Consider the following 20,639-nt stretch of genomic DNA (forward strand, 5'->3'; position numbering starts at 1 on the left):
TGAGAAGCAGACAAATACCGTGACTGTCTTTTCCTTCTTGATGTCCTTGTATAATTGATCTTGAGCAAGGAACTTTGCATTCCAGCAGAAGCCTGGATTAAAAACCTAGACCAACAACAGTCAGCCATCAATCTTGAGGCAATCTATCCTATCTGCAGCCATTTGTATCACCCATTAGCTATTCAGTAACTCAGGAAGAGATCATCTTTCAAAGAGAATAAACTCTCAGCGCATATCCCCATTCATTCCTCCTATTCTTTTGCTAATTCCCATCTATTACTCCCTCAGCACTTGCAGTGAAATCCCATGCTCATTGCTTTGGTCATATTTATATAACACATGACTGAGCATCAGAAAAGAAGAAATAACTGCTTTGTTTTTTTCCACATACAATTTCCAGTAAAGATTTGAGGGAGAATTTTCCAAAAATATTGCAGACCAGGATGCAATAATAACCTCCAGCATGCATCCATACCTATGCGATTCTCACCTTAATCCATTTCTCCTGACATTGTTCCTGAAGTGCAATGTGGTACCAGGAGAAACAGAATTAAATTAAATTAAATTAAATTAAATTAAATTAAATTAAATTAAATTAGACAGCACACTGTCACTGTGAGGGTCCTTTCTCACTGCCAAAGAAGAGTAAAATGAGAGGTTAGGTAAGATAAAGGAGACAAAGGCTTTGTATTCAAAAAGGCATCTCTGCAGAAGATCCTCCTCTTCAAAAACTTTGGAGCTGTCTTTCCTGTGTCTGAAAATACTCTCATTTTACACACATACATTTTACTGAGAAAACATTCAAAATTCACCTTGAAAGTCAGTTATGCTGCATGCCTGCATGGACCAAGGGCTGGGAGAAGGGATGCCCATTGCTGGATTTTTTTACTGCACCCTTGCCTCATCTAAAGACCCAAAACAGCCCCAAAACAGCCCCATCAGACAAGTTTCTGGCTGGAGTTGAGTCAGGATTGCAAACTCAGCCTGAATGTCTGCTCCTCTGTTCGTACATCAGTACAGAAGAAGAAAGAAACTATTCCCCTTTCCTGGGCTGAGACAGACTCCTTGGAGCCCGCTGGACACCAGCACATTATCCAGTCTGTGTCTTTAGAGCCAACCTAGAGCATCCACAGCCTGCTGGACTTCCTAAATAATTCTATTACTCAACACAGTCTTCTTAATTGTTTAGGTAGATTTTTCCAATTGTTAGCACTCCTCTGGGGTATTCCCATTGGAATTCTTGTTCCTGAAGATCAACAATAGACTAAAGCAACTTTTATTACTTTGGGACTGGTCATTAAGGTTGTTACATTGTTCTTCCTTCTTTTCAGATAGCAATTACAGGCTGTGGAGTGTTATTAGTTTGGGGTTTTTTGGTTCTTGTTTTTAGTACACTGCACTGAAGATCTTCCTGACCACATGAAGATTACAATTAAGTGGCTCATGATCTTTCACTTAGTGAACTTGGTTAACCACATCACATTCAGAACTCCAACTACATTTCTAAGCCACCAGGTTCACAGCACTTCATGTTAAAGCCAATAAATTGTTTCAAGAGATGCTTCTTCCCTTTTTATAAATTGAAGTCAACTTGATCAAGCCACAAGAGATGCAATTTTCCAAGTCCAGGGAAATAGTTTGGTGCCTAATCATGGCAGAAGAGTCAACCCTTACAGGCTCCTCTTTAAATTCCTAGTCTAAACAGTCATATTTCTTAGCCAGAAACAGCAACACCGAAATAAAAAGGTGTAAGTTATTTGACAGGGTTTATTTCTAATATAAAAAACGGGAATTAATTTATTTTTTTTTAATTTAAGAAGCATGCATTTTCTGGCTAGCTTCACTTTAAAAGAATTTCATATGCACAATTAAGATATTAAGCATGGGCCCAACCATGTTATGAATTTAAGTGTGCCAGTACAGACAAATCATTGGCACTTAACATTTCTGTCTTTAAAATCATCATAATTTGACTTCAGAGCACTGCAAAAAGCTAAAAAAAGATTTTAAGAGCTGGAAAATGACTTTTCTTTCCAGACTGTTCAGAGAACTGTACATTCATTGTACTTTTGAAAGCAATGTGACTTGTGAAACTGGCAACCTTCCCATCCATAGCGTCTTAGAGATGTTTATAGCACACGATATTTTAATTGCCTGGTGACAAAATTATTTGGAAATAGATCAGTTTCACAATGCATTTGCTCCATATTTTAAACAAAAAAAAAAGCATGAGGTCTGAATATTGCCAAGGTCTGGACATAAGCCTGACAAAACAACACAAATGTTGGGGGAAGATGTCCCTAGTCCATCACCCTTAGTGCATCCATGAATCCATACACACGAGCTTAGGTGTGGGTAGGGATTCACTCTGGCCAATAATTATCCAGGTGCATCACAGGCTCATAACCTCATGAGGGCCTGAAGTTTAACCCAGGCCATGTCTTCTTAAGGATGGTCTTCCCAAGTGAGCAGTGGCTGACCCAGACCAGTATTTCTCTTTTTAATTTTTTTTTTGGTGAATAAATCCATGGTAGCTTCTAAACAACTACTGCTATTTGAAATGGGGAGCTACTGGACAAAGAAGAGAGAGTTACTCAAAAAATGTATTAAGTCATTTTACAGTCAAATTACAACACTGTGGTCTGATTTGCATAAACCAGGCCACAGAATTCCATCCAGCAGAAAAACTGGTATTTTTTTGTGCATGTATGGAGGAATATTTATAACCTGGAGTCTCTCCCTGAACCCACAGGACTGACTGGATGTGAATGGTGTGTCTGCTGCCTTCTAAGCCAGATTTGCCATCTTGGTTTTGCATGTATAAAATATTCAAATGGCTTTGGATACACCTACTTGGGGGACTGGCTTTGACTCCATGTGGAACATTTAAACCTGGACTCTTCCTTAACAGAACCAGTATCGGACGTGGCCGTGTAGCCAAACTCCTGCAGCTTTGGAATTTATGCCTCACTTTCTCTAAGCCCATGCACATAAAAAATCCAATCTGTCAACCACAACACCAACAAATTTGCTCTTTACATCCCACCTTTTTAAGAGGTAGTCAGAAAGGCTGATTCACTTGGTGAGCACGTTCAGCAGAGAGGGGAAAAGAATAAAGTGGTTTTATGCTTTTCATTGCCACTTTTTAATTTGGAAGGTCCTTCCATTTCCCAAGATTTTGGGTTTTTTGGTCTTATTTTCAAGTTACCTTACCAGGACTCACAAGTAACCTTACAAGGCATTTTGAAGTTAAAAATCAGGGAAAAAAAGTCTCTTCAGTACAATCCAGAGCTTTAGACTCTTGAAACTGTGTGCAAAGGCTAAGTTTTTTTGGTTTATTTTTTATTTTACAAAGCACATGAAATATACACTGTACTTGATAAATGCACAACTCAGGGCATTTGATCCAAGTCCCATTTACTGCACTTGGCTACTTACAAACTTAGGTCCTGCTGAAATATCTGAAAGCTAACCCTCTCATGAGCATGAATTTGATTTACAGCAGCTGAAGTTCTAACCTGTAGAAGAGCCTCTCAAATATTTGTATATAGGAAAAACGTGGGCCCCACTCCTAAACTGGGATTTTACTGGAATGGCGTGGTGGAAAAGGAGTTGCACCAGTGTTCCTCGCCGTATTAGAGATCATGTTTTGTCAATGGGGACTGACCTTTAGCTGTACCAACACTAGTAGGTGTCACTGTAATTTATTCCTTCATGGGATTTCCTCCCTGGTACTTCCCCAGCTCCGTGGCCTTGTTCATCAGCTCAGTAGTGCTTGTAACGAAACATGCCCATATATTCCACGTCACATCCTTACCTGGAGCAAGGGGAGCCAGACACCCTGAAATATGGAATGTGCATTAGCAAGCATGCTCCATAAAATTTCAAAGCCTGAGATCTTTTCACAGCCTGACAGATTTTCCCATCTAGCTTTCCACATTCCTGGTGTAACCCAATACAGGCACTGCAGGCTGAATGATAAACAGAGACTCCTTCAGGAAACCTTGGGAAAGTGGAGCCTCAGAATATTACACTTTGCTCTGACTATTCCACAGGTGACTGAAGGCTGCACAGCCCATTTTCTGAAAAGACAGGCAGAAGAATTAAAAATGGGACCAAAAAAGTAACTAAAAGTATCTGGCAATGACATAGCACCACCCTCAAACACTATCTTTTATGAAAAATAAAAGTATTTCAGTACTTTCCGATCCTGGAAAAAGCAGAAGCAACATCTCAGCAGACACATGATTTAATATCAGTTTTGCATTAGCTGCATCAATGCATTTTATTGTAAATAAATAAAACTTAACTGCAAACCATGAGAAGCATGAAGAGACATTTCTGCTAATTGACTCACTCCTAGTTTTGCTATTTACCAGCTGTGGCTTATACATATATATTACTGCCGGCCTGGGCCCTAGGGTATATCACCGTGTCCCGCAGCCATAGGGAGGAGGAGGAGAGAAGATCCAGCAGGCAGGAATTGTGCAGCAAGACTGATTTATTTAATTATTTTACAAACTATTTTATAGACCTTTTTCTTCATAGTCTAATTAGACAAAGGATCAGCCACCCCTTGGGGTGATTGGCTAAAATCCTAAAACATCCATTGTCAAAATATTTTTCTACTATACCATAAACAAGACTTTTCAAGGTTGCAGGTGGTTTGGTTGTTTACATTCCCTGCCACCTCTTCTGTGAGAGAGAAAAGTCTCTCATGGACTTAGAAACTAGCAAGAAAATCCTTGCTAGCAGCATTTTTGTATCTACACATATACCCACTGCAGCCACAGGCAATGTGCATCCAGAACTCAGAAAGCACTCAGAAAACTTGAGCCTTGCCACGGCCAGCACACACCCACTGAGCCAGGCTCTGAGCAGTGCTCAAACCACACAGAAACATCCCAGAGTGGAGCCAGGGCAGGTACCCACTGCCAGGCTCCTCCAGGTCAAACCCCAGGGGAAAGCAGAGCATCTTCAGAGCTGCTCCGCTTCCCTTCAGCTCTCGGTGGCTCAGAGCTGGCACAGGTTTCAGGCATTGTTGGGATATTTTGACCACACTTATGGCTTTGCACCCTTTGGAGCACAGGAACAGAGGGGCAGCAGAGGATTGCCTCAGTCATAAAGTGACTTTTGTGGTGCAAATCCAAAGCAAAACCTCCAACAGCACAGGCAGGAGCCCGGGCCAGGATGACTAATAAGGACCTTCCGAGCAGCCACTGCACATAGTGAGAGCACAAAGCACACAGGCTTTTCAAACAAAATTGTGCATAATGGGCCACAGCCACGGTGCCCACGTTAGAGCTGGGAAAGCTTCAGCTGGTACTGTTTGCAGTAGCTGTTGGGATCAAAAGGGGGAATGCATAGTTCCCAATCTTACAAAAACCTGTCGCATCCGTTATTCCATATTATCTGCTAAAAACAAACAGGCAGCCAGGTTTCTGGCCATGGGCTTGGGCAAAGCACTGGACTGGGACATGCTCTCATCAGCTGTTATCCTTGTTTATGGCTGGACAGCAAAACCAGATCCTACTGCCTCTGCTCCCTCCTCACGCTACACTGTGACACCAACAAGATGACAGAACAGTATTTCCAGGCTGGATCTTTAAGCAGCCAAAATCTGCAGATTATTTTTAAGATTTCTGCTGCTTTTGGTGATTAAAAAAAAAAAAATGCTTGCAGGAAACAAACTGAAATGCTGTCATCCAAAAAAAATTGATGTCGTGTTCTTTAGATTCACCTAATTTAAAATTCCATGCAAATGGAGAAAACAGGTTTGTTAATTAATAGATACCAAGTACAACGTGACATCCACTCTATTGAGGTCAAGGTGCTACATGGCTAAGCCAAAATTCTGATACTTAGTACAAACCATAGGCGTGTCAACACTTGATTTAATCTGGGAAATTATATCCCCTGTACTACAAAACAAAACAAAACAAAACAAACAAACAAAAAAATTATTTCCACTGGTGGAAGTAAATATTGGGAAGTAACTGACAATTCAGGAGACCACATTTTTCAGTGATTTTCACCTACATAATGCAATGAGCTATGAGTTGCATAAGAACTTTGAGGATTTCTAGCTCTCCTATAAATGAAATCAGTGTGATCTGAAGACAAGGAAAAAAATAGGTCCTGGAAAGGTTTCTCCCTTTCCACACACATCACCAGCAGCGTTGATCCTAGCCAGTGATGTATTTCTGGGAGATACAATTCCCAGGTAATGGGCTGAGGGGGAGCTTGGAAAGAACCAGGACCCCAGTTCTGCTGAAAAAATATTAATATTTAAGAGAAGAAAACTTCTTTTACTTCACAAAGATATCTTTACAGTTTTGATCTAAAGAAACTGATAGAGACACAGATTGCCCAGAACACATTTCTACAGAAGATCCATTTCTACATATAATTACATCAAAAGGTTATACATTTCATTGTCATTATCTGTAGAACTCATTTTCTTGTTAATAACACTAACACTTAGATGACAGAAACTGAATTCATCACTGATAATCACGTACTATTTTGCACCACAAATAAATTTATCTGGTTTTAAGGTAGAGAACTACACTTTGAATAACTCTACATTTTTGGAATCCAGCCTGAAACCTTGAAATTTTTTTCCAAAATATAACTATGTCAATAAAAATCTCAAACTAATCAGCACAGAAGTTACACAAACTCTTAGCTACAGACAAACATCATGAGTAGAATTTGGAGGGAGACTAATTCCCCCAAGCACACCAGAAAAGTGGTAAGCATCTTTATCTTCATGTCCAGTAAATCTTTTCCTGACTTACCGAAGAATAATCATTCTTGCACGATTGAAATAAATTTGAAATAACTTTTTTTCTTTTTTTCTGTTTTTTTTTTTTTAAGTAAGCCACAACTTGAACTTTCCAATTAATTCCCGGGAGCCACGAAAATGCCTGATGTAACACTGCAATTTTAAAATCATCTGTGGTCACTGAAGCTGACCAAGCCACCATGTGTGCACACAATCTCCACCAGCAGTTGAAGACCAAGCTGCAGAACAGGTGATGTCACCATGTGGAGGCCTTGACTGCTAAATGAGGTCAACTGACAGGCATTATTCTGAAGGAGGGGGACAAAGTGGGAAGAAGAGCCAAGGTTGGAGAGGAAGCTTTAGGAGGCTGAGCAGCAGCTTCACGGGCAAGCTTCTATTGTGCTCAGAAACAGAAGGAATTTGACATATGACCTCTCCTAGCAGAAACCCAAGCAGCATCTCCAAAGTAGGCAGTGAAGCATGGAAGTGCACTGGCCACACGACAAAGAGCAGATAAACCAAGACACACCGGATAAACAGATAAACAGGGGCTTCCTGGGTGTCTCTGGGAAACACCCAAAGATCCATGCTTTGAGAAACAGTGCTCAGATATCCTGCGGAAAGTTCTGAACCATCACTGAGACTGCTCCAAAACCCTCCAAATTCACAGATCTTTTTAGAGTTTTGTGACCTGCTACAAGCCTGATTCTTGTATCAAGCCACATTCATGTTCCCCTCCCTCTTTATCTGGGTAGGTGTCATTTTCTATTGTGCCCATTTGTGGCCAAACAGGCCGTTTCTACTTCAAAAGAGCAGTTAATGAACACTTTCCCCCATTATTATGGCTGCTAAAGGCCTCAGTCCAGAAGCAGAGGTGGAAGCATTGATGACAGCCATTCCCAGCACAGGGAGTGAATCTCCAAAACATCAGGGTTAATCCGGAATGACTGCTTGCTCCAGCTGCATCCAGTGAAATGGGCAGCTTTGCTTACCAACAACTCCCCAGACAGACACTCCCCATTCAACAGATTTGTGCAGTAGGGAATGCTTTGCTTGTGTGGAACACTTACCACCACATTGCTCCAAGTTTCCTTTTTGAACTTCACCCGCTGTGTGCAAGCTGAGCATCTTTAGCTCCTCTGAAAAACAGCTTGGGTACTTGAATTCTAAAAACAAATAATACCTGAGCCTCTGGAAGCCTGCTCAAGCAAGTCTATCCAGTCGATAAAACAATCTGAGCAGAATCCCGAGTTGTCTCCTTGCCCGGTTTTGGACCAGCAAAGAATGAACAATCGAACTCCATTACCCAGGGATTTGAAAAAACAGTCTTCAAAATGGGGTGGATCTGAAAGTGGTTTCCCTTCACCAATACCTTGACTAGTGGCTTCTTCTGCCAATTATATGACTCAGAGGCAGGTGAAGGGGAAAGACCTGACTGACCTGAGACCACTAACAATGAATCCTGTCGAATGGATACTTCGTAATAAATTTCTCCTGGTTGCATTGTAAACTCTCACATGCAGCCTGAGGAGAGGTAAGTAGGTTTCTTTCCTTTTTTTCTAGTTGGCAGAGGATCCTACTCATGGTCAGTTGCTCGGTAACAAGTTTCTCTGGCTACAAAATAAATATTCCACATCTGAAATATTTGAGAAAACACTGTTTTTCCTAACTACATTCCACAGTATTTGGACCATGGGGTTTCCCAGAATAGTCTAAAATGTTAACAGGGTTACACAAAGGACGACCTCCAATTAGATTATTGCTCTAAGAGAGATACAGATCCGTCCCCTCTGCTCACATACTCTTTAAATAGTATGTTAAACCTACTCCAGGGTCTGGAGCTCATGTAAAGAAGTTTAACTGTCTAGGAACAAATTAGCTGGCTGGATCCTGTGCCCTTTTAAACGTAGGCGTGGTGGAAGACATTTTGCAGGGACTGAAAATCTGGAAGTCGCTGTGCTCGGTCTGAGGCGCCCGCCAAGGAAAGCACGTCTAAGGAAAGAGACAAGAGAGCAAGACACAAAACCAGATATCCCATCACTAGGGATGCTCCTGGAAAAACCTGCTCTGGGATCAGCATAGAAAGTGTGGAAGTCACATGTCTGCAGGCAGCTCCCAGTTCTCCCTGCTGTCCTCCTCTCCCATCCTTTTAGCACAACACTGCTCTGTCCAGGACACAGCCAATAGAAGCCAGCTCTTCCAACCCTCTGAAAACATTTGTCCCAGTGACCTATTCTAAATAACATAATGGACAGATTCTTATTGTTCAAATGCAAAGAGAAATACTGTAGCAGAGAAGAACCCTGCAGAATCAGCTAACTCTGCACCCTTTCCCATCATAATGACAGGGGATGTCTACAAAGAGACTAAGAATAGGACAAGCATTTGGTGATGCTTCTTTAATATCCTTTTCAGCTCTCAGCACTCTCTAGCACAAGGATTTCCTGCACTTAATAGCCCTTGATGAATCCTTCTTCCATGAATTTGTCTTCATACAATGACTAGGGAGGAGAAACAACTAATTCTAGGTTTTATGATTTGGTAATAATTCCCAGGAAAGAGCACTAATTATTTGGAGGTTTTTTATAACCTAGTGGCAAAGAAAAAGACATTATTGAAAGAACAAAATAGAGACTCTCCACCTCATAAGCATCAGTTAGAAACTTGGCTGAAGAGTTGTAAGGCTGACAATTCTCGAAGGGCAGGCAGTCAGGAAATGGTTCTAAACTCACACAGGATAGACCTAGGTTCAAATATTCCTTTAAATACAGGACCCAGGTTTCAAACTCACCTGGGCCTTTCCAAAAAGAAAAAAGAGATTTAGACATGTACCACTGATATGTGGTCTGAGGATCTAAGGCCAACACGCAAAATTAAAAGCCTCCCACACATGCCTAAATGCTGTGGGTGTTTCCATTCTAAATAAATGTATTTAAATTTCTTCACACACCCAGAGCACTCACATCTCAGAGATGGAAGCTCCACATCTATGGGATAGTCAGCTATGAAAAGGGTCTGGAAAATAAGTGGGACTATGCATATCTGGGCACTCATTAGCACCTTAGAGACAAGCAACTATTGATTTCTTCACATACCTATGGGGAGGTAAAGATACTTTCCCTCCATTTTGCTATACTCATTTGCCAAGGAGATTAGTTTTCCAAGATATTCCTGCCACATTTGCTGGACAGGATGGTCAGTGCTTGCTTAATAAGTTCTCACGTTTTCTTCTTTATCAGCACTTTCTCCTCCTCACAGAAATAATTTCCTTCTAATTTTCTTCCATAATGTGTGTGTGTTTTGCAAATGTTGATTAACACTTTTCCCATATCTGCATTATCTCATTTTGCAATTAAAAAAAAAAAAAAAGGTACAGGGGAATTCCTCCTTTTGAATCTACTTATTTTACATGTCTTACTTCAGATTCTCAGAATGTGGTTTCTCAGTGTACCAGTTAGTTTGTTAAACTGGCACTACTTTATTTGTTAAACTGACAAGCTGCAGTTTATGGTCCTTAGCAAATAGCAAACTAGCAAATAAGCAAATTAGACCCAGGATCTTCAGGTAAGCAGCATCAAAGCAAAGAATAAATATCTCTAAGTGTTTTCACTTAGAACTCAATGATGGACAAAGACAGGATTAATTTCCTCAACACTGTACTCAAAACTTAAGTCTTCCTAAGCTCTGTATTTCATAGTCTATCACTCTATTTCTGGGATATTCAAAGCATTGCTCCTGCAAGCTTCAGACCCAGAGCATTTCATCCTGTGCAACAAATGAGCAAAAGAAGCTGTCATGATACTCAGGGAACAGAGCAGAAGTTGTATACAAATCCTTAATTCTATTACTTTCTTAATGTCAGTGCTCAGCTCTGTTGCATCCTATTAGTACAGCCCTCTAGATGCTCAGCACACAATGCTTCACCAGCCAAAACAAAAATTTGCTGACAGGCAAAAAAAAGGATGATACTTAGGTTCCAGGATTTATATCAATGTTTTAAAAGAATAGTGATTCAAGCAAACGTTTTATGCAGTTCTTATCCCCTTGACAGTTCCCTGGACTTCCTTGTTCCAAGTAAAAGCACTTTGCTAAATAAGTGTTAGCCTCCTGATTTCAGTCTGGTCATAGAGTCATAGAATGTTTTAGGTCATAGATTTCCCAACTCCACTTTCATCCTGTCCAAAATATCCTGATTTCATCTAGTGTGCCTTCACTCTCACTCACTCCTAGAGCCAGTTCTCCTACATGGTGCAGTCCAGATTGCCTTTCACTAACTATGCATGGCCCACTTACCCTCTTTACCTAAAACCTTACTGTAATTCCTTTTTCTCCCTGCCAGTTTCTTTATCCTCATTTCCCCACGTCATATCTGATCTTCTACCCCTTGAATCTGTGGTAGGTAGCTACAAAATTTTCTTGATGTGAACAAGAGTTACATATCCCTGACAGGGCTCAGTAAAAATTTTCTCCCAGAGTGGGACAACTACAACTTTTCAGGAAAAAAAGTATTGCCAATATTTTTGTAGCATGGGTAAAACAATGTGTTTTCCCCTAGTCTTGTTCTTGGAAGACATTAAACTGTTCTGGCTGAAACTGTCTGAAGAGAATTCAGACGGAGGCAGACACCAAATGAAACATGGAAAAATTTAGTTTGAAAAGCTACTTTGACAAAGTTGTGAACAGCTGAAAATAGGCCTTTAGGGCTGGAAGGGCCTGGCAGCCTTAGCAGTAGATGCTGTTACAAGCCCTGCCTGCAGTGAAAGGGCCACCCTCTCAGGTCACCCACTTTGGTGGCAAACAAGCATAACCCAACCGCCTTTCTGGAGTAACTCCGTGTCCCTGCTAACTAACCAGGACAGGACTTCTGCCATTTAATTGTCCAGCAGTTTGACACCTACATGAATCCTGACAGGGAGACCCTAACAATACTTTCCCATTCCCTAGGGCCGTGACACGGAACATGAACACGGGTTAAGAGATTTCCCGGTTTATGAGGTGGCAGTTCATTGAAACAGTTGGTGACTGGGCCCCCAGATGTCCAGATTCCCTCTGTGAGAGTCAGTCATAGCCCTACTTGTGTCTTCAGCTTCTCCTCCCCGAATTTGGCTGCAATGGACCTACCTAAAGTAATTAGGCCACCTGTTGCATCGCCAGATCCGTTTAAGGAAACCCTTCAGCACTCTGGTTTACACAGTTTGACAGGAATTGTTTAAGTGGGTACCAGTGTAATGGAACTGAAAAATGAAATCATGGAATTATTTTAATCAATAAATATAATTACGTGCTCAGATGACCATGAGCTTGTCTGTAATTAGTCCTCCATACCATAATGCAGTGCGTAAAATGCCGACTTTTTGCACATTACACAATGTGGGATGGGAATTGCATTTGCAGATGAACAGGATATTTACAACCAACTGAGTTTTTACAGCTTAGAAAGATCTTTCAGCCCTAGTTAAAGGGAAAAAAAAAAGAGCATCAACACTGGAACTTGAAAATGCATCAACACTGGACAATGAAAATTTGGTTTTATTGGTACTATTGGTACCACGAAAACAGTTGCCATAAATTAGCACAGCCCTAAAACAGACCAGTTCTGCATCCATACATCATACAGTTTTATTTTTGGTTTATATGTATGAACATAGTCTATTTTAATATATATTCATATACATATATATATATATGTGTATCTAACCCCATCTTAAAGGTTCTTCAAAATAATGTCTTCAAGAAAAGAGTGGGGTTTCTTCTCAGTAGGTTACATAGTCATTCTGGCAACTGCTTGGCATGTTAATGATATAAATTATTAAAACATACCAAATACATTAACATACAGTAGATTTTAATCTATATATAAAAAATACAATTAATTTTACATTAGCAAGGATTTAAATATCGCAGTATTTCACTTTTATTTTTCTCTTTCTTTACACATACCATTGTTTCATGTCTTGAAAGGGGGCTCCACCCTGCAATCTTCATTCACACTGTCCACAGCTCAAACCTGACATTAAGCACTTATTTATTTTTAAATACATATCCTAAAGGCAAAAAAATCAATAGTGCATAAATATCTTTTAAATGTCTAAATCTCAGCAGAGTGCTCCATAGGATCCCACCAGGAAATACCAGTGGACAATTTCACATCATACCACACTTAAAGGGCTTAGATTTTTATTATCTGCATGAAAAGAGAGAGGGCAAAGACCTATGGGAATAAAGAGGAAGATCTCAATCTCCTTTATATTTTGCACTCTTGGAAGTCTGATAGTCCGAATTTTGTAATGCAGGATAAACAGGGATGGCTTTCCACATCCTGCAGGATGGGATAACAACTATATGAATGCACAGAAATTAACCAAGTTTCTGTTAAAACTGCTTTGAATGCATGAGGATTTTACAGGCATCAAGATCTAAATTAACTCTTCCGTCAAAATTTTTTATAATTATTAAATTAATTAAGTGTGCCTCAAAACATGGATGTTCTAATAAATTTGGCCAGACCACCCTTATAATTAGAGTGCAACTCACGTGACTCAAGTAAGGTCCAAATCAAATGTTCTAGATACACAAATACCAATGGAACCAGTCCATAGGATATGGTCCATTACAGGACCACATGCTCTGATTTACAGGGGAAATTTGAAATCCTGTCCTGCAGGGATAAACAAATCAAAGTTGTGAATTCCCTACCGGTGTCAGTTCCAACATCCCCAAATGTTAAAGGCAGTAAGCCACAACTTCACCTGTAGCCCTTCTCATTACATCCACACTTTTAAACAATTAATACAAACATGACACTGCCAAATGCAACTTCAATGTGACAGAAATAAAGAATTTAAAGATTTATTTCTTAAAGGCAGTATCAATTTCTCCACAAGCTTTGTTTTGCACACAACAGCTCAGAATAGCGATGATTAACTGAAAGAAGAAAAATGGATCACTGTGCCTATTTTTCCAGTTACTCATTATCAAAGGTATGTCTGCACATAAAGTAGACAACATTTCACTTTCCCTTTGTGGCTTGCTGGTGTTGGGGAAGCAGAAAAAGGACAGAATTATCATTAAAATTAAGAATCACAGAAACAGACAAGGGGTTAGTTACATCTACATATAATTTATTGTCATCTGGCAGGATTTCAAACTCATGACATGCACCTTCAAGCATTACAGGCTGTTTTGTAGACTGGTCATCCACCATAAATAAAATCTGAGGCTGAAATCAATTGACCTGACATTTACCCTGTTCCACTGCCTAAGCACATACCAGCTTTCATGTCTGATTTTTAGGAGGCTTTAAAATACAAAATGATAAGAGCTGATGAACAGTTACTAATGACAAGCCTGTAGGAGTGTGTGAGTCATAAATGGGCCAGAAACTCTGTATGGGAATACTGTAGGCTTTTACCTAGCTGAACTCTGATATCATCATGTGAGCTACCAAGAGACACAGAAATAAGTATATGAAGCAGTAAAGCAGTAACCTTCATTTTCACATGAGATAGAAGATGATCAAACAAAAAAAGGACTTTTTTTAAGAGTGACTGGGCCAAGGATAGTGCATTTCTCAGGCAAGGTAATACAATTTTCCTATCTTTACTGTAGAAAAATTCAGTTCTCAAAAGACAGTATTACACTGAGTTGCCATGAGATTTAGGTTTGACTTAATATAACTATTTTAAGTTATTTTGAAGAAGACAATTTACTCAGAAAAATTTATTTCCTTTTGCCAAGGAACTTAACCAAGAACGTTCAAGTCACTTTGTCCTTGGGCAAGTAGTCAAATCCTCCAGTGTCCAAGCAGGGTGCTTATTTAAGGCTAGAGATGAAGGCCCCTTGCAGGGCTTTGGTGTCAAAACTCACTCATTTTGTCACCCCATCTGTTGTTGGTGCTGAAGCACAGCCAGAGTCCATCAGACGATCTCTGAGACACAAATCCATGGAACAGATTATTCTGGTGGTATCCACCTTGTACTGGTACTCAGATATATCTCTTGCTAAGAAATGTGAATATTTGGCAGGTTATGGTCAGCTAAAGCCATTCAGTCAGTTTCAGATCTGACTGGGAAGAGCCATGAGGAATTTGGTAACAAATCAACCAGCCAGCTAAAAACCCGCTCCTGCCGGCCCACAGGGTGGCACGTGGACACTGAGCACTCTTGGGTTGCCCAGGAAGAGGGCTCCTTCCAGCTTGTCCATATCATTTAATTGGCAGAAGTCCACAAGTCTGTTCCCAACAGTAAATTCATTCCAAAGTTGGATAGGAAGTCATTTGACTCAATCAGTTGTCATCCCTTCCCCTCCGTCAGCGTGAGGCTTTCTGCAGAATCTTCACTTGGCTGGAGTCTCAACAGGTCATTTCTCTCTCATCAGATCCCAAGGTAAAAGCTGCTCTAGCTCCATTTACCTTATCCAGCTCTCCCCATTGTCAATTCAAATCTGAACGAGGCTTTTGAAGTCCCTTAGTCCTCTTTTCTTGTGTCAGGAAACCTTCGGGACAGTTTATAATCTATATAAGCACTAAGACAGGACCACAAAATGAATCGTATTAATATAATTACAACCAGTAAAACCATCAAAAGGACTGATTCCATATTTAAGCTAGAATAATGAGGTAATGTGAAAAAAATACTCTGGGAGATCTAATTATATAATGCAGTATTCAGTTCTGCACGGCCAGCCCAGCAATTCCTCTAACATTCCAATCAAAGTGATCTCACTAGCATGTGAGAGAAGAGTCCAGCTGACAGATTTGGGACATGTAACGTACTATTTAGTCAAGAGGCCCCATGTGCTATTCATAAAGAATTAACAACTCTTATATTGACAATGACAGTATTGTCAGAAGACCTTTGGAAGGGGGAAAAAAACCTCCATAAACTCCGTCTCTGTGAAGTTGGACTTTTTTTTTTTTTTTGGCCCCTTTTTTCCAATGCTGATGTAATCTCCAAACATCTCCAGCAGCAGCTGCTCAGCGAAACCAGGCACCTTCTCCCTAGTCCCTTTCAGCAGCACACGCAGCACTTTCCAGCTCCCTCAAGACAATCAGGGCCTTTCTTTCACCAATTAGCTATCACTTCAAGAGTCCTGCGCTGTCCAACGAGCTCTTAAGAATGGTCTTTGCAGGAAACAACACTGGAGGAGCTTTTTTTTCCCCCCTAGACAAATGAAAAGGGGAAGAAGGGGGGGGAGGGGGAGACAAAAAAGCACAAGAAAACAAATCAGAACACAGAAGCTGTCCAAAATGCATCGCTCATTTAGTACATTGACAAATGCAGAAATGTCCTCGAGAGCCAAGGCTAGAGCAAAGCACACACACACACACACACAAATGTTCCTGCTTTCTTTAGGAGATAGTTTGTTTAGTCGAATATGTTAAAAAGGTTTCATAGAAAGAAGTGCTCTTGTTACAGCAAGTCTGAGCCGTGCAAACTAAAAGGGAACAAAACTCCTGTAAGATTATGCTCTGTTTCCTTATTTGGCTCTCCAAATGTAAAGCAGCATTATTTGAAGTAGACATTATAGGAAAGAACTCGGTTTAGCTCACTTTAAATATGGATGGGTTGATAAAATGAGTAATTACTGGAACTGCTAAGATCTTTTCAGACTTACTAACCAGCAAGCTTCTTTCCCCAGAAACTGCACTTTCCGTCTAAAAAGAAATTAAAGCCTGATTTGGAGACGTAAAGCTTTGGGAATTCTACATTCTTTTTCCCTTAAATTCAGGGAATAGGTACAGTAATACCTTGAGGTCCTTGTAGATGCCAAGTCCTCATTAGAATTAGTACAAACTCCAGGACCCAGTTCAAGAAGAAAACAAGGAACTTTGATGTTTAAGCAATTCATTGCCTGGGCCTGGACATGTAGAGTTGTGAAGGCAAAATTGGGAAGGATCAGCAGTAAGTGAAGTGACTTGGATGTGGTTCAAGCAACAGCCCGGAGTCAGAGTTGCTTCCCTGATTTTCAGAAATTCTGCATTAAACCAAATGTCAAACCAAAATACTGACTGTCAGTATCCTCTCAGAGTATCACTTTCTGGTCAAATTTGTCCTGGATTGGGGTAACCTCATGAAAGCCAACACCTTGCCTTCTACGCAGCCAACAGAAACAGATTTACACTGCAGTTTGAAAAAAATAAAATAGTCTGTTCCCTTTTTTTGGCTGTGTATCAGAAGCAAAGCCCTGGGCTTTGTAAGCAGTTAAATGGCAGAGCAAAGCAAATACTTTCAGGGGTTTCAGGAGTTTGTTCACACTAATGGGTGCTCTCAACTACCACATGGATTCTTTCATGGAGGTGGAAAGTGTCAGAACTGGTCAGATTGCTTAAAAGGAAAGAAAGTCTGACATATTGCCCTGCATGCATTTATGAAGGAATGGGAATCAACTCAAATTCCTCCGCACAGGAAGGTTCAACCAAGGGATGAGTACACACAATCATGACTAAGAAGGAATCTTTGAGGAGGTGCACCAAACAATGCCTTTTTATACCTACAGATTCCAAAAGCTGCTGGGTTTAAAGGAGCTGCTCCATTCAACTAGCAAAGATTTTGCTGAAAGAATGCAGCAGGCTGGACAGAACAGATAAATATATATATATATGTTACTAGGGTCATCTATGGCTACAGGAAAAAGGATGAAAAGGGCCCAAAAGGTCTACCAGCTTGCCCTAAAGTAAGATCGACTATGTCATCCCTGACAGCTGTTCCTCTAACCTGCTCTTTTAAGATACCTACGCCCACACAAATGAGAAGAAAGGAAATCGCCATCTCGTCTGAAAGGGATTTCAGCAGGAAAAACACTTGGACGAACTGTTCAGTGGCTCTATCTGCTGCAACACAACCCCTGCAAGACAGGAGCTCTACATTATTTACTCGCTTGGGCAACTGGCTCATTTTGTAGCTGTACAATTAATTACTGGTTGAGGCAACAGTATGTGAATTTTTTTTAGAGAAGCAGTAACTTTGTGTTGGCCCATCTGGATGGGTCCAATGAAAGCACATCTTTTGTGACAGCCCTCTTCCTCCAGCCTGGTGCAGTGCTGCTGTCTGTGCTCCAGCAGGATTACTGAAAACCACCGATTTCAGCATTAGCTGTAATCCAGCACATCCCACGCCTTGGCCACCAGCTCCAGCTCAGTCTGTTAGCGCCCAGAAGCCCGGCAGCTATTTAAGGGCACGCCAGGCATGAATTGGGGCTTCATTCCAGTGCCAAGGGAACAACAGGTGCCTCCTGCTCCCCGGGCCCATCAGTGGTTCTCAGCTCCGCCGGCTCCGGCGATCCCCGCGAGGTGTCAAAGCCGGAACAGAGGCGGCACATCCCTGGCGCCTGGCACCGGGATGCGCCTGGGACAGGCTGACACAAAGCCAGGGGAGCTTCCACGCCGGCTGCCCGGGCAATGGCAGCTCCCTGGCTCCGCATGCCACGGCTGTCAGCTTGGCACTCTGCATTTATTCACACACAGGAATGCTGCCCAAGATGGAAGGACAGTGCTTTCCTGCTTGGATTTCACTTCTTGGGACAGATTTCCTCCCACGGAAAATTAATGGCACGGCATGAGCAAGGCGAATTTAAATGCCAGATGAAAGCTGGTGTGGCTGGATTTTAGAAAATGCAGTTTAACATGGGTAGTTGTTCTTCCCCTCTTTGCAAAGTATTTTGAGAATGAGTGAGGAAAAGCACTATGTAAAGCCTACACATTGAGCATTATTATTTGGATTTTCCCAAATTTACTTTTTCACACAACAGATGTTCCTAATGTCTGGCACCATTTTTAATGATGTGCCTTTTTTGAAGAATGTGTGCTGTATCACCCATAAAAGCATCCTCTCTGTTCAGAGTTTATTTTGTTAAAATCGTTTTTCAGCTAGTCATCTCTCTAGGGAGCAATGACATGATAGAACAGTATTTCTGACGGGTGATATTTTATTACTCACATATGTTTTCATCACATAACCAACATTACTACCCTATTCTGCTGTAAATATTTATTAAAACCCTCTAATTTGAAACTACTTCCAAGACAAATTTTGTATTTTGTTTTTAAATTATCACATAATTAATTGTCCTGGTAAATGCCCATTGAAGAGCAGTTCAGGAAAAAAAAAGTACATATTATGCAGTCTTGTTGGCTTTTAAAATGTAAGGCAACAGATTTCACATCTCATTTTCAAATTCCCTTATAAAGGAATCTCCTAAAATGTCACTACATTCCCAAAATTTTAAAATAACAAGTAAAGTTACAAGCGACAAAGCAGATGATACAACAAGAACCATAAAACACCCACTGTTATCACCAGTTTGAAATAGATCCCAAAATATAAGTAAACTAGAATTAAAAAATAGAATATTTGACTTACTGCATTTTCCACACGTTCAAAAGTCAGGATATCTACCAAAGGAAACAGCAAAGGGTTGCAGGTGTCGGCAAGGCTAATAAGAAGTTCTGGGTTCTTTGTTAAATAAGAAAAAAGGAAAAATTCAAGACCAGCACTTATCTGTCTGAATCACGTGCCTTCTGTAGTTATCAGAGTCAAAAAGGCACCTTGCTCCAGGTTACGTATGTGAAACCTCCTGAGCAAGCATTCTATATCACACTGAAAACAAAATACCACTTAAAAAGAGCCAGATCAAGTAGCCACCGCTTTAGAGGACAAAATCTGACATTCAGAGTCAATTATTGCTCCACATAAGTTGTGATAACGTGCACATATCAAGATCACTCAGTGTTGCATAGAGTCAAAGCAAAGTCAACACCTGCCCCACTGGTTTTCTTCTGGAAAATCCCCAGCAAACACACTCCTCCCACCACAATGAGTTCGGTATGCCCATTTCCATAACCACGGAAAACAAGGCCAGAAAGAAGATACCTCATTTGTTACATATTTCTTCCCTTAAGACTAAGTTCAGCCTCCATAAAACCACAAGTGTTTGTAAAACTCCAGCTCATCCTCAAAGGTGTCAAAAGTGAGATTTAAATGCAACAAAAGAGCACAGATTGCAGGAAACAGCAATAAAAGTGAAGGAAAAGGACTAGAAGGAAATGAAACAAAACCTTATAAATCAGTCTTAAAAGTGATTACCTGAAGACATCTGTATTTCCAAAAAGACTTGATGAGACTTCTGCTGTCATTCCATGACCACCTCCATGTGCTGCTGGGTGGGGTGATGGTCAGCAGGAGACATCTTGGTTCCCTTTCTTTTATGGGAATTTTTACTAGGAATTGGAGCAGAACATGACCCAGCAGCACCAGAAGAGGTCACATAGATGCCATGATACCTAGTCACACCAATCAATTAAAAGACCAGTAATGTCCAGAATGTCCACCTAATTGTGAACAAACATAAAAATACAGAAATACTTGGTGACTCAATGGAAAAAAAACAGCCATAAATATTTAAGACTGATGTTACAAAGTTCAGAACAGCTTGTTATGGAGCAATTATTATCTCCTTAGTGATCAAAGAGACCATACACAGTTCACTATGTTTTCACACTCAGCTAGATGCCTAATTTTGGGGGTAGAAAGAACCTCAGGGGTTCTTGCTGGGGAAATTAAGGAATTATCACCAAATTTGACCAGGCACATTGATCTAGCCCTAAGCCAACCTTTCCTAGTGCTCTCCTTGCATCAGTAGATTTCCCCCCCCCCCCCACTGAATTCACAGAATTCACATCAACACAGCAGAGAATTTAATGAGTACTATTTTTGACAGAACAATGTTGCCACAAAATGCCAGTTTTTCAACACAGAAAACTGGCAAAACATGCTTCAGTTTTGACAAAGTATTTGTCAAGAGCCGCTTTTCAGATCCCTGAAACTCCAGATCGGTACAAACCAGAGAGATCACA

At 40.6% G+C, this 20,639-nt stretch overlaps 1 protein-coding gene across 2 annotated transcripts; it reads right to left on the reverse strand.

Moving 5' to 3' along the window:
• Positions 1–12,293: 12,293 nt before the first annotated feature.
• Positions 12,294–20,124, reverse strand: SMIM38 (small integral membrane protein 38). Of its 2 annotated transcripts, none has more exons than XM_069016427.1 (2): positions 19,842–20,124; positions 12,294–15,948 (listed from the first exon to the last, which is right to left on the reverse strand). In XM_069016427.1, the coding sequence occupies exon 2, from the start codon at positions 15,382–15,384 to the stop codon at positions 15,253–15,255; it is 132 nt and encodes a 43-aa protein (XP_068872528.1). In that variant the 5' UTR covers positions 15,385–15,948; positions 19,842–20,124; the 3' UTR covers positions 12,294–15,252. The 2 variants fall into 2 exon arrangements, with proteins under 2 accessions (XP_068872528.1, XP_068872527.1); XM_069016426.1 differs by lacking the exon at positions 19,842–20,124 and adding an exon at positions 19,147–19,823.
• Between the last annotated feature and the right edge of the window lie 515 nt (positions 20,125–20,639).

The sequence above is a fragment of the Aphelocoma coerulescens genome, chromosome 5 (assembly GCF_041296385.1).
Source record: "Aphelocoma coerulescens isolate FSJ_1873_10779 chromosome 5, UR_Acoe_1.0, whole genome shotgun sequence".
Taxonomy (NCBI): domain Eukaryota; kingdom Metazoa; phylum Chordata; class Aves; order Passeriformes; family Corvidae; genus Aphelocoma; species Aphelocoma coerulescens.

Excerpts from the sequence above, each read along its gene's own strand:
- SMIM38 (XM_069016427.1), bottom strand. The coding sequence starts at position 15,384 with ATGGAATCAGTCCTTTTGATGGTTTTACTGGTTGTAATTATATTAATA.